This window comes from Cheilinus undulatus, linkage group 14 (genome assembly GCF_018320785.1).
Source record: "Cheilinus undulatus linkage group 14, ASM1832078v1, whole genome shotgun sequence".
Classification (NCBI taxonomy): domain Eukaryota; kingdom Metazoa; phylum Chordata; class Actinopteri; order Labriformes; family Labridae; genus Cheilinus; species Cheilinus undulatus.
In genome coordinates, this window is record NC_054878.1 from 43,131,701 (window position 1) to 43,155,419 (window position 23,719).

The 23,719-nt window shown below is 38.0% G+C and overlaps 2 protein-coding genes across 2 annotated transcripts in view; one reads left to right on the forward strand and one right to left on the reverse strand.

Moving 5' to 3' along the window:
* angel2 (angel homolog 2 (Drosophila)) overlaps window positions 1-1,520 on the forward strand; it is a 35,101-nt gene extending 33,581 nt beyond the window's left edge. Inside the window, exon 9 of the mRNA XM_041805654.1 lies at window positions 1,482-1,520. Within this exon, the coding sequence (XP_041661588.1) occupies window positions 1,482-1,501 (20 nt within the window). The 3' untranslated portion in view covers window positions 1,502-1,520. The remainder of the gene's footprint in view (window positions 1-1,481) is intronic.
* vash2 (vasohibin 2) overlaps window positions 1,491-23,719 on the reverse strand; it is a 60,780-nt gene continuing 38,551 nt past the window's right edge. Inside the window, exons 6-9 of the mRNA XM_041805655.1 lie at window positions 20,262-20,499; window positions 20,037-20,180; window positions 8,640-8,758; window positions 1,491-1,627 (exon numbers count right to left, since the gene is read on the reverse strand). Coding sequence (XP_041661589.1) covers window positions 1,558-1,627; window positions 8,640-8,758; window positions 20,037-20,180; window positions 20,262-20,499 — 571 coding nt within the window. The 3' untranslated portion in view covers window positions 1,491-1,557. The remainder of the gene's footprint in view (window positions 1,628-8,639; window positions 8,759-20,036; window positions 20,181-20,261; window positions 20,500-23,719) is intronic.

Genomic DNA, 23,719 nt, shown 5'->3' on the forward strand with positions numbered 1-23,719 from the left:
ATAAGTTTATCAGTCAGAGGTGGAGCCATGGGGTGGCTTGTGGGGTCTATGCCCCTAATGTTTACTCAAAAGCCCAGAATCTTTAACTCTGGTGAAAGTGCGTTATCTCTGATAACTGATGAATGTAAAAAGAAATATCTTGGATTTTGATAACAGATTGAGCCTGCTGATCACAACATGGAAATTTCATTCTTGTTGCCAAACTGAAAAAACCCAAATCAGATGTTTTTTTTTTTTTACTTTGAAAAGCTTAAAAGCACATGCTACAGAATAAATAAAAACCCTACATAAATATTTCTGCATTTTTTAAGAAATATGACCCTCCGCAATGACACAACAGCTGCAGTACTTCCTTAGACAGGTATTTTGAGTGTAATTCATCTGCCAAAGAGGGAACACACCAAATAAGTAAAGTTAAAGACAAATTTGATTAATTGTCCCATTATTATTTATATTTTTATCGATATCGTGATAATATCGTTATCGTGACATTTTTTGCCCACGATAATCGTGAAGTGAAAATCTGATATTGTGACAGCCCTAATGTGAACACAAACGAACCAAGTGACAACTGGAACAAATGTATCGGTTTTGCCCCTGAATTGGAACAAAGCAAACGATCCACAGGTGTGAATACACCCTAAGTCTGCGCTATTATCGCGGTGCAGAAAAATGTAGTAGATCTGCCCCTCTGAGTGCTGTTTTGAAAAATGAGCACTGGCAGCACTTAAAATGTGTAAAATTATGACCTATTATGTAATATTATAACATGATGCTCATTTCTTGAGACTTCTTATTTTTTCCCAAATGTGGCCCTGTTACAGTACTTTGTTAAGTCCTGATGGTTCTGTTAGGCAACACTAAGACTTTGAATCAGTGACTTGTGTTTTTGCTCAAATGTAAAATCTGTAGTAAGTTAATATATTTTAAACTGTGTTTATAGCAGAGAAGCTGACATGTTGCTGTGATTCCTCCAACTAGGCTTATCATCTTCCTCAGACTATGAATAAAATATTAAGAAAAGTTCACTGACAAAAAACTCTATTTTCCTTCTTCTTACATAAATACTTGGCCACTGAAGCATAAGCGAAATGTCTGGTCACATCTGTCTTCAGTGACTTCAGGTCTTTAAATTCTCCCACTCAGTTGATCTGATCTGGATGTAATTCAATTGAACTTCTCTGAACTAGAGGCTAAGTGCTTCAGCTACTTCAATGAAAAGTGTCAGAGTTAAAAAGGAGCAGCTGCTGAGGCAATAATGAAATGATGGGAATAAAGCTGCTGACATGAACTCATTGTCCATTCAGTTACCACCTTTAAGTATGAAACCAGACTGACTGTCACACTCAGTCAAAGTTTCTAAGAAGTTCCTCCTGTTCCTGCTCATAAAAGCTCTTTTTTGTGTGTTTATCATCCACCTCGTCTGTGTTAAATCCAGCTGGGTTTCTTCGTGCTGCAGTGACTCCTCTCTGAAAACACAGGTGGCAGGTCTTGGATTTAAGGACGGACTTGAAGGCTGGACGGATATAAAGATGATTGGAAGATGGAGCACAAGGATCAGATGCGGATCTGGTAGCCGTCGTTCAAAGTGCTGAGCTCTGGAGGTTTCCTGTCCACTGATGCCGGCCTAAAAGATGGACAAAAGAAAAGATCACTAAATACTCCATGGTAAAAAAAGAAGAACTGAACTATTGCAGACCTTTTCTTTCCTCCTACTAACAAGCACTTTAATCAACACTGTTATTTTCTCTACCAATCATTCAGGTTCTACATTTTTACCCACAATCTGTAAACAGAGACTGTGTTGGACCAAAAGTCACCAACCCAAATAAATAAACCCTCTCTGGATTACAACCCCAGGTGGCTGTGGAAGATTCCTGCTGGCAGAATTTGGCTCTGAAAGGGTAGGTTGTTTTGTGAGATGTTTTTGTCTATCTGATGATGCTGAGAGCGTCAGAGAATATTTTAAGGTTTAACATGACTATGCTGTGACAATGAAGGCATTTTCATGATTAAAACAGAGTCTTGTTGTTGTTTAAGGGGTTTATTCCCTCTTTTCTAATCAGTTTAATATGATATGTAACTCAGACACCAGAAAATGTTTGCACAACAGAAGCTGATACAGGAAACTTTTTCAAGGAGCTCTTATAAGGACAAAGGTGGAGGTAGTAGAGGAACAGCATGTTTTAACAGGTCTTCACTTAAAAATATAACAAACAGACTTTATATTTTGACTAAAACTTCCTCAAATTGGTTCATCCTCCAAAGATCTCTACCTCAGAAGACTTTTTCTGTTTGTTTATAGTGATGCAGTGTGAACTTTCAGCCTTTTAAATGTTTTATAGGGTGGAAAAAGCTTTTTGATTCTATATTTGGGGGATTTAACTTGTTGAGAAAAGTTGTGTAAAAATAAAGCTGTATGTCTGTGGTGAACCTTTGATGCTTAGAGAAGGATAGGAGAGTTAAGAACTTGAACAAAATGGAAAACGAGAGAAAACTCCAACTCTTCATTTTTCTGTTAAAAGCCAAAAAGTCATCAGATTTAATCCTCCACCATTCCCTCTCTCTCTTTATCCTTCCATGTATTTCCTTCAGTCATTTCTTAGGGAGAAGCTTTCCATCTCTCTCTGACACATCAAGGGAAGGACTTATTTGTTGAAGCCAATTTGGTAAACTGACAGCCGTTTTTATTTTTCTTCTTTTCCTCTCTGCACATCTCTCCCCAGTTTTCTACTCAGCCTTGTCCTCTCTTTTACAGCCCTCTTTCCTCTTAAATTGACTGTCAGTTTATCAATTTTTTCACAGCTTTTGTCTTATTTTTCCTTCATTCAGTCATTTGTAAGACAAGACAGAAGTGCCGTATATCAACACTGCATGCAATTCCAAACTCACTCAAACTTACAGTACAAAAACAGAGCATTAAAAGACAGCAGAACATTAAAAACTAGATCAAAATTGCAATTTCAGCTGAAATTGTGTGGGGATGCTGAAAGCTGAATTGTGGAAGAACACCTGAAAACAGCTGAAAAGCAAAAAAATAGCGGAAAATAGCATAAAAATAGCATAAAATGGCATTGAAGGGGCTGAAAATGGCATTCAATAGCTAAAAAGGATAAAATAAGCAGAATGTAGCCAAAAAATAGCTGTTGACCAAATATTTTTTTCAGGAGGGGGGTACAACAAATAAATTAGGGGGGTTGGTAGTTAGTTATTTAGCTAACTAACTAACTAAATAAATGAATACATACATACATATATAAATAAAGAAATATCTTCTTAACTAGATAACTTTTTTTCCATTTTATGTTGCAGCCTGATGCTACAATGGGGTACTGAGTGTTCTACACTGCTTCTAATTTGAAAAAAGTAAAATTTTCTGATAAAAAATGGAGAAAACAAAGAATTTGTCCTTGCATATTAGCATAAGAAACAGCACAGACTAACACTTTAGCAGCAGGAAAAAAAGGAAGTGATGTTAAACACTCATTGTGTCAGTAGCATCCAGGCTTAAGTGTTGATTGGCTAGTGTTCATGTGACATCTAGCCACTGAGAAAAAGAGTGTTGTATAAAGGACACACTTTGGGAAGACACACTTTGCAGTGGAGCTCAAAAAGCACACTTTTTGATCAATTAACTTGATTGATTATCAGTAAAAAAATATACCGATACCGAGAAAAGGCAAAATGCCAAATATCGGCCTCGATAATCAGCCGGACCGGTCTACCCCTGCTGTGTTTGACCAGACTAAGTATTTTGATGCTGTCTGCAGCAAAAGTTTATCATTAATCAACTTGGAAATCAAGACTGTAAAGAACATGTCTTTGAATTTATTTGATTCCTTAACAAAGAAACTGATGTTTGTTTCACAATTTCAACACAGACTAAAATTTGGTTTAAGTTGCAAAATAATTACATTTTTATGTAACAAAAAACAAAATTCATCATAACTATCAAAACTCAGAGAATTGTATAACAGCCCCACTTGAAGGCGAAAATGTAAAAGCAGATAAAGTAATAATAAAAACCAAGTGTTACAAAGAAAGATGTTACCTTTTCTGCTCATTTCTTTCTTGATTGCATTCTTTACTCTTCATCTCCTTCTTACCGTCTTTAACTTTATGTTATTTGCAATAACAGTAAGGAGGTGAAACATTCAAAAAGTTGCATTACAAATCCTCCTTTTTAGAACATCTCACATGTTCTTATTCCTTTTTTCTCCCTTCATTTAGCCTCCTGGTTAATTGTTGTTGTTAAATGAGCGCGTGCTGCTGAAGGGTCGTTGCTGTCGGCTGTTTGAAGCAGAAGCACATTGTTGGAGCGTGTCTGTTGAAGTGGCAGCATGTTGTTAAGTGTCTAAGTGCTCTGCTGATAACAGTAATAGCTTTTTAAGAGCCACTTTCAGCTGCTTTAAAGAGCCAGTCTGCTGTTTGGATTGTTTCAGCTGCTTCTGTGAACTGATGAGAACATTAACTTTTCTACAGATTGATTCTGACAAGAACCTGAGGGGAAAAAGAAGAACATTTACACTAATAATCAAACTTTTCTTAATGTTAGCAGCTCCTTGAGCTTAAAAGGAAAACATGTTTCTGTTAAACGGCACAAATGAAGATTTAATAGAAAGGTGTGATTTTATGCTACTGCTTCCACTGCTGAACTGGATCATAAAAAATAGCTTGTGTCTCTAACAGGCAGGAGATCAAGTTTTAGAGTTCAGCTCCAGGGCACTTAAATAGAGGATAAATGCTGATGACAGAAATGAGATTAGGAAACTCTGCGAGGGTCAAACTGGCCAAAAGATTTACTGCTGTGCTGATCAGACTGGATTTACACTATTACATCTGACATATTTACAAACATGTGCAAGAAAGCCAAAGTACTGTATTAAACTACTGCCTAAGTTCGGATTTTTGCATTGGATTAGAAAGAGTTAAAAGGTACAACATGTAGATGTTCCTGCAGTGAAATGCTTTTATTAATTTGAATGATAACTAGGGCTCGCAAATTAGATTAAATTGCAAGACGGACTGCTACAATTTACAAATTGCGAAAGCTGCAATATTTCTTAAACTTGAAATGAGTAAAAAACAGTTTAATACTTTTTTTGCAGCAGATATTTAATGCACATCATGCAAACATTCAGGTTTTTTTTTAAAATAAAAATTCCTGTTTCACTTATTTAAACTGAGATGATATAAAATGATTATCCCTTCAATATAGCAACTGATATCACATTTGCATATGAGCCAAACAACTGCAATCAGCTATTTGTTTTCAATTGTTTTTCCTAGTAGATTCTATATAATATTGTTTAGGTTATAACATAGAATGACTTACTGATTGTATTTATTGAAAGATATATAAGATCAGGAACCTAAAAATAATTGCAAATTAAATCGCAGTCACAGTATTATGGGAAAAAAAAATCGCAATCAGATATTTTTTGCGAATCATTCAGCCCTAATGATAACCCCTGTTATAAATCTAGCACAAAACGTAAGTGAGTTTGTGTTTAGTAGATTATTTCTTTGTTGTAACAATGCTACTTGTTTTTAAATCTTATACTGTTGTAAAGCCTGTTTATTTCCTTTTTAAATGGTGCCACGTTTTCCAGGAACATGCATTTGTGGGATGAGTAGCAGAGCTGAGTATGTGGGTTGCGCCCATGAAAAATGTTCCAGATCTTCTCTGCCAAAGCCAAACAGCTTATTCTACCATTGACTCTTGTTTGGTGTTATTTGGAGGATTGAGGTCTGTAGAAACAACAGTTGTTGCTGCAAAGGGTGAAACAACCAGTTACTATGTTTAGTGTGCAATTATTTTTTACATAGAACCAGGTAGAGGTTTTAACAGAAGTCTTCAGCTGGGACTTAAATATCATCTGTAATATTAACCGTTTTTACAGCTGCTGTGTGTTTGGGCTTTGGTGATTTGTCCTGTTGATTGATCTAATAATTGCTTCAGCTGGACATAATTTGAACTCATGTGAAAGGTCATCGCAGTGCCACGTCAAACGGCAACAGCGTTAAGAGGCTAATTCTGGAGCAGCATGTGTGAGTTTGTGGTGACACTGCAGTACGGCTGGGCTGCAGCTGTTGTCAGATTGTGTTACATCTCAACACAAGCTGACAGCACACACACACTCAGCCTCCTGCATGCATGTCAAAGTTTTCCTGCTATTGACCCAGAATGTTGAGTCACCCTGTTTTAAAGAGCTGTTGCTAACCTTGAAAGAATCCCATGCACCTGGTTTTTAACTGTTTTTACAGACTTTCTCAACAGGCAGTTTAGGCAAACAGCAAAACACTCTTTAGCCTCAGCCAGCCAGTGTTCTTTTAACAAGTACCAAGTTAGCACTAGTATCAGAAATATCCCAAGTTCCCTCGTTCTTATTGTACAGAATCTTTTTACTGAGCATTAGGCCTGGGTTATTTTTTCCACTTTAATGCATACAAAGTTACCCACACCAATGAAGTCTGAAACAATGTTATTTCAACGTAAAATAAATGATATCAGTATAAATGATGTTTTTGTCTTTACCCTATGTTAAATTTGATAATATATTGATAGTGTATACATGTGGACATAATTGTTGGTACCCTCCCATCAAAGAAAGAAAATCAAGCAATTTCTCTAACTCTCAATGAGACATCTGCACCTGTCCCAGGTATTTTGGCCCACTCCTCGTGAGCAAACTGCTCCAGCTGTCTCAGCTTTGAAGGATGCCTTCTCCAGACTGTATGTTCCAACTCCTTCCACAGATGTTCAACAGCATTTAGATCAGGGCTCATAGAAGGCCACTTCAGAATAGTCCAGTGTTTTGTTCTTATTCAGTCTTGACTGTTTTTAGCTCTGTGTTTTGGGTCGTTATCCTGTTGGAAGACCCATGACCTGAGACTGAGACCAAGCTTTCTGACACCGGGCAACGCATTTCATTCCAGAATGCCTTGATAGTCTTGAGATTTCATTGTACCTTGCACAGATTCAAGACCCCCTACGCCAGATGCAGCAAAGCCCCATAACATAACTGAGCCTCCTCTATGTTTCACAGCAGCTACAGTGTTCTGTTCTTTGTATGCTTCATTTTTGTGTCTGTGAACATAGAGCTGATGTGACCAGTGTTAATTTTGGCAGCTGTTTTTAATGACCTCCACCAAGGAGGTTATGTGATCGGCAGGGTTTGTTAGTTTGTTAGTTAGTTAGTTTGTTAGCAACATAGCTCAAAAAGTTATGGATGGATTTTGATGAAATTTTCAGGAAATGTCAGAAATGGCATAAAAAAGAACTGGTTAGATTTTGGGAGTGATCCGGATCACGGTCTTGATCCAGGAAGTTTTTAAAGGATTCTTTACTATTGGGAAATAGGGCTGATGGTGGAGGTCTGGGCTCTCCGAGTGCTTTTCTAGTAATAGTCTTATTAGTCTTGAGAGTTTACTTTTAGTCCAAGCATTTATTTTCTTGCCTAAATCTGGTACTAAATCATGGTAGTGTGTTCTCTGCACCCTGCCAAACCTGGGGTTCCTGCTTTCTACAGCTGAGAGACAGAATAGCAACAGCTGCATTGTTTTTGACAGATTTACCAACAGTGGAGAAATATCACGGATTTTGAATGTCTGACAAACACTACATTACATTTTAGTCTAGTTTTAGTCATCGCAGATCTATTTTTGCTAGTCTTAGTCTAGTTTTTGACTTGGAATAAAAAGGCTGTCAAACATTTTTAGTCATAGTTTTAGTCGACAAAATTAACACTAGATGTGACTGTCCAAAAAGCTCCAGTTTTGTCTCATCTGTCCAAAGAACATTCTCCTTGAAGCTTTGTGGCTTGTCAATATGCATTTTGACAAATTCCAGTCTGGCTTTTTTATGAATTGCTTTCAACAGTGGAGTCTTCCTTGGTCATCTTCATCATTGGGCACATTGGGCCCAAAATCAGGTCTAAAATAATCTGGGAAGCAACCAGCCTATGAAGAAAATTTGGAAAATATTCTGAGTTTGTAAACATAAAAAAACAACCCAGATTTAAACATTCCATATTTTCACAATGTGTACACTAGACATTGTTAAAATATCCAGCTCTCTTAGTTGATCCTTTGGTCTGTACTGAAGACAGTTAAAGAGTCAAACAGGATAGTGTTGCTTATAAAGTTGTGTAGTAAACATATGATAAAGACTGAGCACAGCAACTTAAAAATCTCTGATTTCTCAGTGGGTTTGGTGCTATGTTCCCTTTGACCCTCTAGGTGGATTAGTGTTTTCCTGCTGAATCAGTGGCCTGACATCCTTCCTCTCAGTCAGACAGAGGAAGGCACTCAACTCAGACTCTACACCCACACATACACCATGATGCCAACCCCCAGTGTCAGCTGAACAGAACAAGGACTCGTCTGATGGGTGATAACGCTGAGCTGTCAGCAACAAAGACTTAAGATATAAACTCTCCTTGACCTGAGGAGCAGAGCCGTGAAGAGAACAGAGAGAGGGTGGAGGAAGGAGGGAAGACATGCGGGCTGATAAATTCCCACATCTACCATTCAAACACCGGTGATCCCACTGCTGTTTGGGAAGCAGCAGGCTTTAAAATCTCACAATCTGCAGAAGAGTTTCTTGTTTTAAAGCAGGAAATAGATAAAACACTCACGATTTGTCTCTGCGATGTGGGAAGCGTCGCTGGGGACTGATCTGTCGTCGACGTGGTGATAAGGATTTCCCCCGGCTCCGCTCTTTGATTGGTGACTGGGCGCTGGATGATTTGAGGATCTACAAGAAAGCACAGAAGAATATAAGCAGTTAAAGGCACTGTATTGACATGTATTAAATAACATTTTTGTATTAAAAATTAGCAAAGCCACAATCCAATATCATCCAATTGTAGCCATACTGAGATTTTTAGTCATGTTAAGAAGGTAAATGAAGATTATTTATACTGAAACTTTTAAGAGAAGTCAAAAATAGATTAAAAAACCCCTTAAGAGACATCAACAGAAATCAAAAAGACAATGACATAAAAATAAACATATAGCTTGTTCACATCAATGTTGCAAGTCTTGACCAGTATTTGCGGTCCTGTGATGGTTTAGCTTTAATAAAAATGCCAAGGTATAAAAATGTCCTCTTTCTTAAAGAGTTAATATAGATCAGTTTCTTACATGTTAGAAAGTATTTTTTAGTTCACTTTAATAAGTAGAAAGAGCTGCTTCTTCTTCTATTTCTGATTTCTGTTTAGACAGTTGAACAGCCTTGCACAAGCCTAGATGATTTAATTCTGATTAGATCTTTAATGACGCACATCATAATCAGATCACTTCATTTAGCATCCATGTAAACAGAATTCACAATCAGAATGGGTTTAATGTGTTGTGGAAGTGCACTGCCTCAGGGCAAACAAAAGCCAAGCTTCTACTGAAGGGTCTATCACTGCTTTTTAAAAACAACTGTTTTGTAGCGTATTTACAGTCAAGTTTCAGCGCTAAGAAATCCAAATGAATTGAAACCAAAATAAGAGAGTAAGTGGTGACTAGAGTCAACACTACCATCAATTTTACTCAGAAACACTGGGTTGAGTTTTACAGAATGCTACAATTGCTTTGTGTCATCTGGATGTGTAAAAAAAAGACTTCTAAGAATGCTGGCTTTTTCCAATCTTCAGACTAATGACTGTAGTTTTATTGTATTTTTTGAAATCCCTTTCTGCCCTGATTAAGTTTAAAAGAGACTTAAATTACTATTGATCCCTCTTCTATTTACTTCATGACTGAAAAAACTGTCAAACTGAATCAAAATTGAGTCATATCCAGTGTGTAACACTGTTAAGGCCTGGTCAATTATGGGAGCATACATTAACTTGGCACTTTGCAGCGTCAGCCTTGGTCCTGCACTGCTCTGGCCTCCTGATGGCCAAGCTCCAGGCCTGTGCCAGCCTCATCTCTCCAGGTTACCTCCCAGCTGCCCCCTCCACAATACACGTGACTGCCCTCGACCTCCAGTACAACCCACTCCTGGGCACCCAGTGGGTGAGCTGGATCAGTCCCAGTGTTTCAGCCTCCTCACTCAGCATGTTAAGAGCCGTAATGCGTACATGCTTTTATCACTATGTGCAAATTACCCAACATATTGTTTAATGACAGTAAATAAAGGGACACTGTATTACCTGCCAACCTCAAAATGAACAGATGCCAGTCAAATTCACTGTAACCCAAAATGTAAAACTTTTTTTTTTCTCAGATGCCCAAAAGTCTAATTTTATATTTGTTTATTGGTTGATCATTTCGGCTTTTAGAGGAGGATTTCAGGTTTTGTGTTGCTGCCCATAGACAGTCATTACTGCCACTTTTTGTAATGTTTTACCCAGTGAAAATGGGTTCAAAGCACAGAACACACACTGACTTTTTCATTACCTCCCTGCTGCACTGTCACAAAGAGCTACTGAACTTCTGCAGGCATTTAAACGTGCAGAAATGAAGCTAGCATGACGCCTGCAACCATTGCTGTGACACAGCTGCAAGAAAGAGAGAGAGACTCTGACAAATGAGACCCCAGGAAAACAATCAACTCCTGCCTCTTTTTAATCTCACTCATTCTCCAAAAACGGCTGCTGTGACACAGAATTCGTGCAGAGAAATACGATTTAGAGCTTCGTGTATGTGTGTGTGTATAAAACAGCAACTTGAAGCTATCATTATTCACTCAGCAAGAGAAGGAAGCTGCACCATGAACATGGATGGAAAGTTTTGTCAGACAAAGCAAAAGTCAGGAAGCAGCTCATATTCCACAGCTGGTCGTATTTGTCGTGATTCTCTGTGATTTATGGCTCAGTGTGTAAGCGTTTGCATGCTTCCTGCAGCTCACATGTCCTGAAGCTATTTTTCAGCACGGAGCTTTACCACGACTTAAACACTTCTATTTCTAAACCATGAATAGGGAAACTGAAAACTAAAGATGCAGTAGAACAGCATCAGATTTTTACACTCTGTCTTGAGGCCTTGGTAATAGATATTCTGGTGTTATGTTGATTTTTTGAGAACCAGAAGAGATATTTTTGTTATTGAAACTTCAAAAAGCACCTTTGGTTGCTGGATGTAGAAGTATTGCTTCAGAAATAAACCTGCCTTTCCTGATGTAAAGGAAAGGTAAACCCACATTTCATGGTAATTCTGATTTTAATTGGGATGCATATTTTGGCTTTTATAAACAAGATTTGAACAAGATCTACTTACAGAAGAAAGGATAAATAATTGACTCCTCATTGTTCTTTAGCAAGGCAAAACTTCAACCAGCACACTTTAAGATCCTAGAGGTGGGAAACTTACATTTTACTTAAAAAGGGAACAAACTGCCAACAACAAGTCATTGATAACAATCATGTCAGAAAAGGATTCCCTTTACCAGGGAGTGTAGGATCCACAGTGAGCCTTGGGATGTTTTCACAAAGTTCGGACCAAGGTCGGTGTTTTTTTACATTGTATACATTTGGTTCGGTTGGTTTTGGACTAACAGACTTTATATGACAAACCTGTGTGATATGGTCATGAACTATGTGGGTTTCATGTCTCTATGATAGCCAAGCTGGCCGGTGGCCGTCTGACGTCAGCACATTGAATAATGTGTGTAGCTTGTAAGAAAATAAAAAATGAAATAGTACTGACCATCATATTTTTGTTAATTACTACTACCAACAGCGCCACCTCAAAGAGCAGTGCATACGGCTAAGCCAACCTCGCCTTTTGAGTTTCCTCATTAGACGACAACTTTATCATCTAGACAGGAGAGGAGAAGACAGTATGCAATCCTCAGAGCCATGACAACGGTGACTCAGGAGAGAAGGTGAGTTGTGTGATAAGAGGAACACAGCTTTTTGGCAGAGTATCGGGCACCTTCACACAGCCAACTGCTGCTGTAGTTTCTTTATCTTGCAGTAGGACTGTTCTCCCATCCTCTTGTACGCTCTCTTTTTCATCCTCTTGGATAACAGTTAAAAAGTTTCCCTATTTTTTTGTTTTTTTGGTCCAGTTGGACCCTAATAAAATCATCTCCTCTTTCCTCTATCTGCTTCTGCTGCCCTTTATTTATTTATTTATTTTTGTTGGTTGGTGTTGGATTTCCTTTTTCTTGGTCTCATGCTGTAATTTCCTGTCATCGATACAAAGGTCCGAACCTTTCAAAATAATGTTTCCACACTAGACTGAACTAGACCGTGGTTCAGTCTGGTTCAGACTGAGACCACATCTTTTGGTTGGACCAAGGTCCGCCTATTTGGTCTAGACCAAGGTCCAGGGGAGCTTTCACACCTACCCTTTTGATTCAGATCAAACTGAAAAGTCTGGAAGTCTGGACCACAGACGTAGGTGTAAAAGGATCTTTGAAACTTGGGAAAACAGGATGGGCTGTGTAACTCATGGCTCCACAGATGGTGTTGGCAGTACGTTAGTATGTCAGAATGTTAGCACTCCCAACACTGAGAGCTAGCGCTGCTAATGCTAACAGCATGGCTAAAGAGCCACACACCACCAGCAGCATCTGTACTCTAGTGTAGCTGAAGAAGGTGAATGGAGGAAAATACCAGCAGTGGGATTGTTGTGCTCAACCTATCTGCTGATGAAAATGCACTCAGGATGTAATACAGCAGTGGTTCTCAACTGGTGGGTCGGGGCCCAAAAGTGGGTCGCGGAGCAGTTTTCAGTGGGTCAACACTAGGTGTCTGAAAAAAGAAGAATGGTGGCAAAAGTCCTTATTGGACATGCACTGATACCTTTTATTTTACCCTGTTTTCCAGTGAAATATGGCAAATTTAACTGTAAGATCAATATTTCAACTAATTTATGGAATTTTTTTTGCAATAACTAGCTACTTTTCCCATGATAATGAAGTAATTTCTCGAGTTCTCCGGAAAATTGGCAAAAATTTACACATGATGATGGGGAAAGAGGGTATAAAACGTGTCATTTTTGTCCCTTTTCTGTTTTTATATCAGGTGTTTTGGTTTAATCATGCTCCAAACTGCAACTAACTACACATGTGTTGTTGAAATTTTTTTGGAAATTTGGGTTGCAATTTGTTGTAAGACAGACTGGTGGGTCTTGAGGACAGACCTGTTGAGAACCACTGTTTTAAAGCATGTTTAATAAAATATCAATTCTTGGAAAATTTGAATGGATTCATGAGCATAGAAATTAAAATTTGTGATTCTGAAATGTATGGATTTTTTCCAGCACCTCAAATATCTAGCCTTAACTCAGGGAGATTCCAGGTCATGCTTGCTTGAAACTTTCTTGAAATTTTCACGAGTGTAGAAGCCCGTTTAGCTAAGTTGGAAGAGCAGATGCTGTTAAAGAGGCTATAGTGGTCAATGCAGTGGAAAGAAGGCTCTCTACGGTAAAACGCCTCACCTTATATGCACATTACACTAATCAACTATCTTAAATTATCTCACCTACCTCGTGTAAATCTGCCCACATCCTTGCGTGTTTTATATTTCTGATAATTTCTAGTTAGCACCTGTGTACCTTTTGTTCATCTTGCATCCATACTGTCAATGCACACGGACTTGTATATACTACAAATAATACCTACGAGAGTCAAATTCCTTGTTGGGTAAGCAGAAGTTGCCAGTAAAGCTGATTCTGATTTTCATACCCTCATTCTGGCGCTGTTTGGTACATTCCTTCTACTCACTCCCTCCATATGTCCAGCCTCTCTTAAACAGTCCCAAAAATAATCCTAATAAAAGAACTTTTCAGGAGTACATACGTGAAAGGGGAAACAGAAACTGATGACTTTCTGTAACCAGCAGAGTCGCCCCCTGCTGCCCATCAGAAATAATGCGGAGTTTAACATCTATTCTTCAAACGACTAATATTTCGTTCTTCAGTCAGTGATATATACTTAATGTAAGCCTGAACATTTAAACAGGCCTTTGTATGGGAGAGAGGATGAGCAAAAATACCTCAGAGCTATGAACTAACAGTGTATTTATAAACACAGAAGAGCCGACGCAGACGCCCTAAGGCCTCTAATAAATTGACATTCTCTGAAGTACAGTAGAGATTATACTTAAATCTCACAAACCTCTGAACAGCTGATCAGAGTCTGACTGTCTATGTTTTCATGTGACAGCTGCAAACCCACTGACCTACATACCCGCAGACAGTGCTCTCCATATAGCACATACAAACAGACACGCCCAGACCCACATGGAGCTGTGTCTGCTTAGAAAAACCTGAAACTGAGAAGAGAAAACAAAACAAGACGTTTTAGAAAACAGCTAAAAAAAACAAGGTTTTGTAACACGCTTTAACCTAAAACCACTTCTCTGTGTCACCCTCCTTTCCTCACACACACACCACAGTGAACATTCCTTCCTTCTCCATCATGCCCTTAATCACTCCTGACACTGTGTGTTTCATACGCAACCCAGAGGAAACCAGATCCCTCTCTGGTTTCATGGAAAACTATAACAAAGGTGGTTCCCTTGAAGACAATGTGCCTCATTTAGCAACAATTCTGAGGAAGAATTCTTTTCTTAAAATCTTTGTATGCACTTCTGGAGAAGATTCTGACATTCATCACAGTTTTCATACCTACATTATAACCCTAGCTAAAAACAAAATCTGATTTCTATTCAGTTGGTGTGCATTCTTTTCTAAAGAATATTTCCTAAACTGCTGATTTCCTATCATTCAATGTTTATGTTAGTAGTGTACAAACTAACTCATATTACAAAAAAGCTTGGACGTTGTGTATAATGTGAATCAAAACAGAACATAGTGATGCAATCCTTCTTAACCTATACTCACTTAGAAGACAAGATGTTTAACGTTCGCAGTGATTAAATCTATGTTTTGTATACATACGAACATTTTGAATTTGATGCCTGCAACACATTACAATAAAGTTGGAACAGGAGAATTTTATAACTGTTTTACATCACCTTTTCTAATAACAAAATCCTGTATGTGTCTGGGGACTTAATGTTCAGTCAATCACTCAGTTAATCTTTGTTCAATAGCACAAATTCTTATCCGAAGTTCACTCAGGGCACTTAAAGAAGGCAGGTCTAGACTGTACTCTCTGTTGTGACTTTTTATAATAGACCAGCATTATTCTTTAATATTATAATAAAGACTATACCCTATTATCATAAAGACCAGCATTAATCACCATGAGCACAGCACTAGCAGTATTTAGCCCAGTTACAGAGGTGACATAAACTTTCTCTACCTATAGGGAAGGACTGTAAAGCAGACTGGGCTCATGTTGACAGGTCTCTGCTGAAGCTGCACTGGGATTGGAAAGGGCCAGAAGGAGGGATATGTGAGGGAGAAAAGCAAGAAGAGTGGAATTCTTTCCCATTCTTTCTAGATGTTCATAATAAGATACTCAACAGTGCTGTCGTATTTTGCATTTCATAGTTCTCCACACATGTTCGATGGGATTCAGGCCTGGGTCGAGGGCCTGCCCTCTTTCACTGTGAAGCCATGCTGTCGAAACTTGTGCAGAAAGTAAACTGGCATTGTCTCATTGAAAAAAGATGTCTGGATGGAAGCATTGCTCTGAAACCTGTCTCAGTGTTAGTGGTTCCTTCACAGATGTGCAAGTGACCCATGCAGTGGGCACTAATACACCCCAACACCATCACAGATGCTTTGAAATTTGCGTTGATAAAAATCTGAATGGTCCTTTTTCTCTTTGGCCTAAAGGGCCTAAAGGTCATTATTTCCAAAAAACATTTTGAAACGTGGACTTGCCAGGTCACAGCACAATTTTCCACTGTAGGTCAGTCTACCTCAGATGAGCTCAGGGCCAGAGAAGTGGGTGGGGCTTCTAGATGTTGTTGATATATGGCTTTGATTTTGCATGGTATAGGCTTAACTGACATTTGTAGATGTAGTGACATACTGTGTTAACTAACAATGATCTTCTGAAGTATTCTGAGCTTATGTTGTAATATCCATCACAGAATGATTACAGTTTTTTGATGAAGCACTGGCAAAGGGGTGAAAGGTCCCTGTATTTAAGGGTGATTTTTAGCCTTGCCCCTTATCTGCAGAGAATTCTCCAGATTCATTTTTGATGGTATTATGAATGGTAGACGGTCCAATCTGTCAGTTGATGAACATTTTTCATAAACTGTTGGACTGTTTGCCCATGTAATCATGGTACTATCCCTTGTTTCCAATTAATCTCCTTACCTGTGGAAAGTTCCAGGAGTTTTTTTACATTGCATAATTTTCTCAGCTTTTTCTTGCTCCTGTCCCAACTTTTTTTGGAACATGTTGCATGCATCAAATTCAGAATATGTGTAAGTTTTCAAAAAAACTACATTAAACCAGCATTAAAGACATTGACTTGGTGCTGTATTTAATTGAAAACAGGTTTTAAAGGATTTGTATTTTACACAGTGTCCTTCCTTTTTTTGGAATTGGGAGTTTGTATACATGCATTTAATACCTAATACTGGGGCTGAACATCATGTCTTCTGTGCAATCATTTCTAGATTTAAATATGCACATCCCTGATATCTCTCTACTACAGCACTCGGCCCTGCTGTCTCATGCTTTCTTATATGGATATTAAAGGGCTGTTTCTCTATACTAACTAGGAAATACATGAAAAGCCTTCTTGATTAAAGGGACATTTTATTTATAATTTTAAGAACAACTTATCATCCTTAGACTTTTTTGAGGATCTTTACAAGAACAAACTTAAGAAAAACTTAGGAACGTATCCTATAACGAGGCACATTGAGTTCAGCAGCAAGAATAATCACCACACAAGACAACTTACAGTTGAAACATTGACCAAATGTCTATCTAGACAGAAGCAATGGGATAAATAGAGACCTCTTCTAGCTTTTAAAAGAATATAAAAGAAAAACTAAGCAGGCAAATCCCACAGAGGCCTCGAGCAGGAAGAAACTGTAGCTAATCGACTGAACTGTCTAATGAATTAGCTCAACTTTGCTAAAATAATCAAATGAGAACTGAGTCATAGTGAGAGGAAAATCTATGCAGCAGAATGTTTGATATCACTTTGCTTAATTCAATAAGGATCTGACTTAACAGGTAGTAAATTTTAATAAGGTATGTTTGTTTTTGTGTTTTTTAATTTTAGTGAAAGCTCATGTTTCCAACTTAATCTGATTTTGGAAGACATTTCAATGCTTTCAACAATGTTTTTATTGTATTTTGGCAAACACTGCAGCAGTAACACCACTAAGAGCTGTTTTACTTCTGCTCCACTCCCTCCCTAACGGCCCATTTTCACTCTGTTTAGTTGTAAACGTCCTGGTGGATTTATTGTGTGGATCGTGTGCAGTCTGTTTCTCTTTCCTCTGGGTGTTTGGTGCCAGTTTGTTCCCCTGCTTCAGGCAGAGAAACTCGACTCGCTTAACAGATAATAAAACTCAGCAGCCTCTGATAAAGTCCAGAGTTTTTAGTCTGACATTAGTCAGTAAATGGAAGTTTGCAGCCATTTTATGAAGTATGTCCTAATGTGTAGTGCAGCTATGCAAGCGTAATCTTGAGTACAATGAAAAAGAATACTTTGATGATAAACTGTTGAACCAGATAACAGACGACCTCTCCTCATTCCCAGTCTATCAGCGGCAGTGTTCTCTGTTGTGATACTTAGGCTGAGAAGATTAGCCAGCTTGGCTCAAAGAAGGAGACTGGAAATATGTTCCCTTTCATCTCCGTCAGAGGAGAGGGCCTCTATCAGGGGATGGTGAATCACAAGCTAACATCACAGCAAATAGCTACACTAGTGTAGAAAATGTACATGGTTGGAGCAGAGGAATACAGCAGTGATCTTGCAGAATTCAGACAGGGTAGCTGTTTCTTAGCCCATTTTATAGTGAAGTTCTAATGCCCCAGTACAGGGCTCCTCCACCATTGCTTTCCTTTAAGATATTTAAACAGAACCTAATGCAGCACAGACGTGGAATAATCTCTCAGACGATGCGAGATAGGGCTTAGCAGTATGTAGTTCGAACCAAAGGGGAAACTTCTGTTGACTTTCTAAATTCCTAAAGGGGGAGAACTCTCCTTTCCTGTGAGGGTCAGCTTTAGTCTTCATCTTAGTCAGCTTTTTCTTAGTCTTCATCAGTCTTAGTTTTAGTTTTTAAGTCTTCATCATCGTTGGTCTTCTTTAGTCAGCTTTATTCAGTTCCAACTTTGTTTTTCTAGCTGTTTTTTGTATTATTTCTTCTTTGTCGCGACATCTTAATTCTTTCTGATACTTCTGTAACTTTGTCTAAATCCTGCACACCCAGACTACACAGCCGAATTTCCCTGCTTGTTAAATTCCTCAAGTAACCCATGATAGTGGTATTGTCTGGCAAGAGACATTATTTTTGAAGGTTATTGGGGCGAATCAAGGATTTTTGGAACTGGACAAGTCGATCTAAATAAGTTGAAGGGAAGTCACTGCCATATCAGAGTGCAACATGGGAGGGAGCGCTGCGAAACTTTGCAGAACTTCTCAGCTCCTCAACGACCAGATCCAAGCTGTGGATCAGGTGATTCAGGTCGCAGCCACAGACACTCCTCTTTCCAGCTAGATGCTTGGTCGCCAAGATCCCATCTCTCCATGGAAAAAGTAGGCAATTCCTGCCTAACTCCTGTCTGTTTTACTTGGGTTCCATCCAAAGCCACTGATCAAAATTAGACCTATATTTTTATATATTTATTCCCAAATTCTACCATGTAATTAGTTTCCTTAATTTCGGATCATACTGACCCTTCATCAAATCAGATTATGATCACCTCTTATTAGCTATGTTTACATGTTTACAATGCCAGATCTGAATAAATATGTTTCATATACATACCCCATTTGGAATAAAATCTTCCAACCTGGCTCGTTCTGAGTTAAATTTCATTCCAAACGAGAGGGGTAGTTTATGCCGATCCTTACTCGGATCAGTGTCCATGAAAACCCTTGATCTGATCACCTCTCCCTGTTAGGGACAAACTTTTGACTTACTGTGCATGTCTGCCCCACGTGACATGACGTTTTTCTGCTTCCTTATTCTGAATAGATTGCTGCTGTATGTACTGCTGAACTAAATTCTTAAACAGGGAAAGCACCTTAAATGGCAGAACTGTACACGATAAAGATCAATTTTTAGGTGAAATAAGGTAAGAAATAAAAATAATATAAAGTACAGACATGATTGAGTAGAACAATCCAATATTTTCGCACAATGAGTTAAAAAAACGAGCAAGCGATCTGATGGTGTCAAGTCCTGGCAGTTTGTTTACAGGTGAAGAAGAAAAATGCTTCCTCTACGGCAAATTGTCAGTAGATTTAACTAGTGGGACGACATGGCGCGTGTCTGAAAATTTCTATTCAGATTAGATTGAGATGCATGAGCATATCTGAATCGGATTGTGTCTTCCACCATCCATGTGTACAGAGACATTTTAATCTCTGATCCGAATGGATTTAATCTGACTGTGAAAAAATGCTCATGTAACTGCAGCTATTGCTATGTTTAACAATTTCCTGTTTTCTTTTTTTCAACACTCTAATCCATATTAGTTACACATTTTAATCCTGTTATTCACAATAAATCTTCAAAACTAAAGTCATTGTAGAGAAAGCTTCATTTTGGGAAAAATTGTCCCTGAATTCACAACTTGAGACATGAGATTGATAAATATTCAAAAGCTAAAGGTGGTTATTCCATAATTACCCTTTTTTCATGAATGCAATTTAAATTTGATATCGCAAAAAGTATTTATTTACAACCCAAATGGTGGTGTGCACATGTGCCAAAGTCACAACACAGAACATGCATGCTAGTCACATGACCTGCCGCTTCTACAAACCAAAACTAGGGATGCCTTTAGCTATCTTCCACAGGCGATATTTAAGGGATATTACATCAAAATAAAAGCTTTAGTACAAAAAGTATAGATGAAATATTATACAGTTGATTCCCTATGTACTTAAAAGGTATTTTTTTAAAGTTTAAGGAATAAAAAATAGTTGAATGAGAAAGTTTAAAAACCATTGACACTATGTACGAAGTGTTTACCTTCATCCTCATGTCCCGGCCGTGTTTCTCCAGCTCCTTCCTCATCTCCTGAGCTCCCAGTCGGGCTGCATTCAGCACCAAATGCTTCCACTCGATTGGCTGGAAGACGTGGGGGTCGTGAGGCACGTACAGGCCAATCTTCACCTGGAAGACACAGATGGATCAAACGATCAAAACACCTCTGATTCATTCTGCCTTTCACTTCATCTTTTTTTCTCCTCTTACCTTCTTTAGAGTGTGCTGGTATCTCTTGTAGGAGCTCTCAAACTCTGCCACCAGCTCCCCCAGCGTGCGATGTGTCAGCGGTTTGTCCATTAGGTCCTGGCGGCGGCTCATGCCCAGCGACCCGTAGCGGCCATTGCAGTAGACGCCGAGCACAACGTGGTGGAAGCAGTGGCCTGAAAACTGAGTCTTAAAGCTGATGGGAAAGCGCTCGAGAGACGTCAGCCCGTTGGTCAGGTAGCTGGTCGACAAGCCAGAGTTAAGGAAATATCTCAAGGTAACACATTTGGTCAGATTTTCGGTACTTCTTTGAGTGCATCAGTTGAACTGAGCGTTCTGCTAAGAGAGTTGAAATAAAGAACAAAAGTTGAGTGTAAACCTGAGAGTGAGATTGGAGTCTATTTGTTTGGATTCGTCCCAGTGGAGGAGTCTTGTGGAATTAGATTCAGTCTGACTCTCTGAAGGCCGATACTATGAAAATACCAGCAAGTAAACAAAGGCTCAGTGCCTGCCAGCATTTATGTGTTTATGCAGCTCCTCCTGTCTGACTGAATCTGTCTGATTCATTGTTTTGTTTTCTATTATTTAACCAGAGACTCAAAGACAAAGAGATAAACAAAGAGCTTCTAGTGGGAGCCTGAGAAAAAATAATGTGTCATTGACTCGGATGAATGATATGTGTGTGATTAGCCCATTCAGTAGTGACTATATCCGCCTCCTGATCATTAACCTGCTCTCATTAATCTACCTGTTTTTCCCTCCAGGGAGAAAATTCTTACTTTTAAATTTGCATTCCAAGAATGAGGTTGATTTTTTTCCAATCAGGCCGGGTAAAAGTTTTTTTTTGTTGTTGTTTTTTGTTTTTTTAAGGAGTTTATCTTTAAAGCTTAAAAAAAGGACGCATTTTTATTACACAGTGGATTTAGCAAGTAACAAATCAAGGGTTAAATTTAACTTGGTGTCCAAATGTACATGTTAACAACCAGTGTTAAACTTACTCTTTCCACAGTGTTGAAGTTTTAGGGTTAAAATTGACTCTAAACAGAATGACAATTTAGCGATTTATACAGTGTTATAAACCTAAACTCTATGATGCATTGATGCAATGTTAAACTTTCCTCACATTTACCTTACAAATAACATTGCCAAACAAAACCTAAGTGTAAAAAACAACAACAATCCAGTCCAGGAACAAGAGCAAAACAACCCCAATAGATTACTGTATAACAGGAAACATCTAAACACACACAAATAAAACATAAAATCATTCTGCTCAAGGGCATGATGGGAAAAATTTTCCTACATATCCAAATTTAACTAATCCAATAATTCCAACACTGAAGACCATTTCACTCTAAATGGAGTTAAAGTTACACTTTGCGAGTTTAATCAACTTAACACTCAGAGATCAACCTCCAGTTTTTACATTATACTTATTAATAGAATAAAAAATAATAATAAATAAAACTTTTCTTATGCCATTTTCTGTTTTAATGTAAACTTCCACTATTTCTTCTAATCCAATAATCGAAGTTGACATCATATTTTAAGTAGAGCTGTGGTAAATGATTGTTTTAGGAGTGAGTTTTCTATTGATTTTCCTGCCTATTTATCAAGTCATCTAATAAGAAATATTGTACAGCATTTTTTAGAATGAATGGTAATTTATTCTTGCAAAAAGAGGAGAGGTTTCTTAAATGAACAACTACTTGTTTATACAGATTGCCATTATTGCACATAAAACAGACTTTCTATTTTTTTAAAAGTTTATTTTGTGGCTTTTTTGCCTCTACTAGAGAGACAGAAGAGTGGACAGAAACAGAAAGTAATATGAGAGAGTGGGGAATGACATGAAAGAGCCGCTTGGGCCACCCATGCACCATGGAAATATTCCAATCCATTATTTTTTGGTTATTTAAGAGAAAATTAATTTGATTATTAAATCAGATTTTGCCATAACTAGCTAGCATTCTTTTCTATCCTTAATCTCAATTATTCACTTGCCCATTGCAATTATCTTTCAACTTCTGCTCTAGCCCTTTTTTATCCTGTTATCATGCATCTACTCAAAGAACAGATGGTAACAGATATAATTAATGTATATAAATAGACAACTTGATCTGAACAAAATACCTATTTCAGGGTTAAACATTTCAGAACTGAATTTAACTCCCAAGTGTAATTTTAGCTCCATTCAAGGTTAAATGGTCTTCAGTGTTTTGAGTTATTTGACATTGTTTATCCACTGGTGCAGTCTTAATTTTGGCAGCTATTTTTATTTTTATTTTTAGTCTTTAAATGAAATGCAGTTTAGTTTTAGTCACATTTTAGTCATTTCTACCCTTTTTAGTTTTAGTCAACGAAAGCTCAAAACATTTTAGTCTAGTCTAGCATTTATTTTCTAGCCCGAATCTGGTACTAAATCATGGTTGTGTGTTCTCTGCACTCTGTCAAACCTGGGGTCCCTGCTTTCTACAGCTGAGAGGGAGAATAGCTGTAGATGCACTGCATTTTGACAGATTTACCCACAGTGGAGGAATATCCCAGATTTTAAATGTCCGACCAAAACTAAATTACATTTTAGTCTAGTTTCAGTCATCTTGACAAACTAAACTTAGTTTTTGTCTGATTTAGTCATCATGGATCTATTTTTGTTAGTTTTAGTCTAGTTTTTGCAATGGAAAAAAAGGCTGTCGACGAAAAGTTTAGTCATAGTTTTAGTCGACGAAATTAACACTGCACTGGTGTTAGTTCAACTCTGTAAGAGTCTCTGCCCAAGAAAATCCTTAATCTGGGGGATGTGTGGGCCCCATCATGCATTTGGACTGAGTGTTTAGATGTGTTTAGTGGTGTTTGGATGTTTCCTGCTGTGCAGTGATCCCCGCTGGGGTTCTTTTGCTCTTGTTTCTGGTGGATTGTTGTTTTTGATGTGAGAAACATATGCACCATGAGTGAAGTTATCCGCTAAGTTAGAGTTCACTCCTGTGATTTAAATTATTCCTAAAGGACAAGTAGTGCATATTCTTCATCAGTACACGTGGCCTTGCAATGAGGTTGACTCTCTGTTTTGTTCTTTCCAGAGGAGACCCACCTTAGTACAGATATTAAGTTTATTACTGTAGTTCTGTCATACTGTTAAATATTTAACACTTTCAAAGTGTAGTTTAACTATATGCAGTGTGGACCATTGTATATAGAGGAGACGAAAGGAAGCGTCCCTTTGGTTTGGAGCAACTTCTCCAAAGTGTGTAAGCGTGAGAGCAAACTTAAACTCTGATACAATTCTAGAGATGGACCAATGATGTCGGTACCTGTTTGGATACCACAACAACAAAAACTCAAGTCACAAGCAACCAATATTGGGTAATTTCTTGATTTCAGTTATTAAAAATTATTAAAATTATTAAAAAAAACTTCTGTCATGTTTAAACAACAAAAAACAGCAATACTGTAAATGTTTT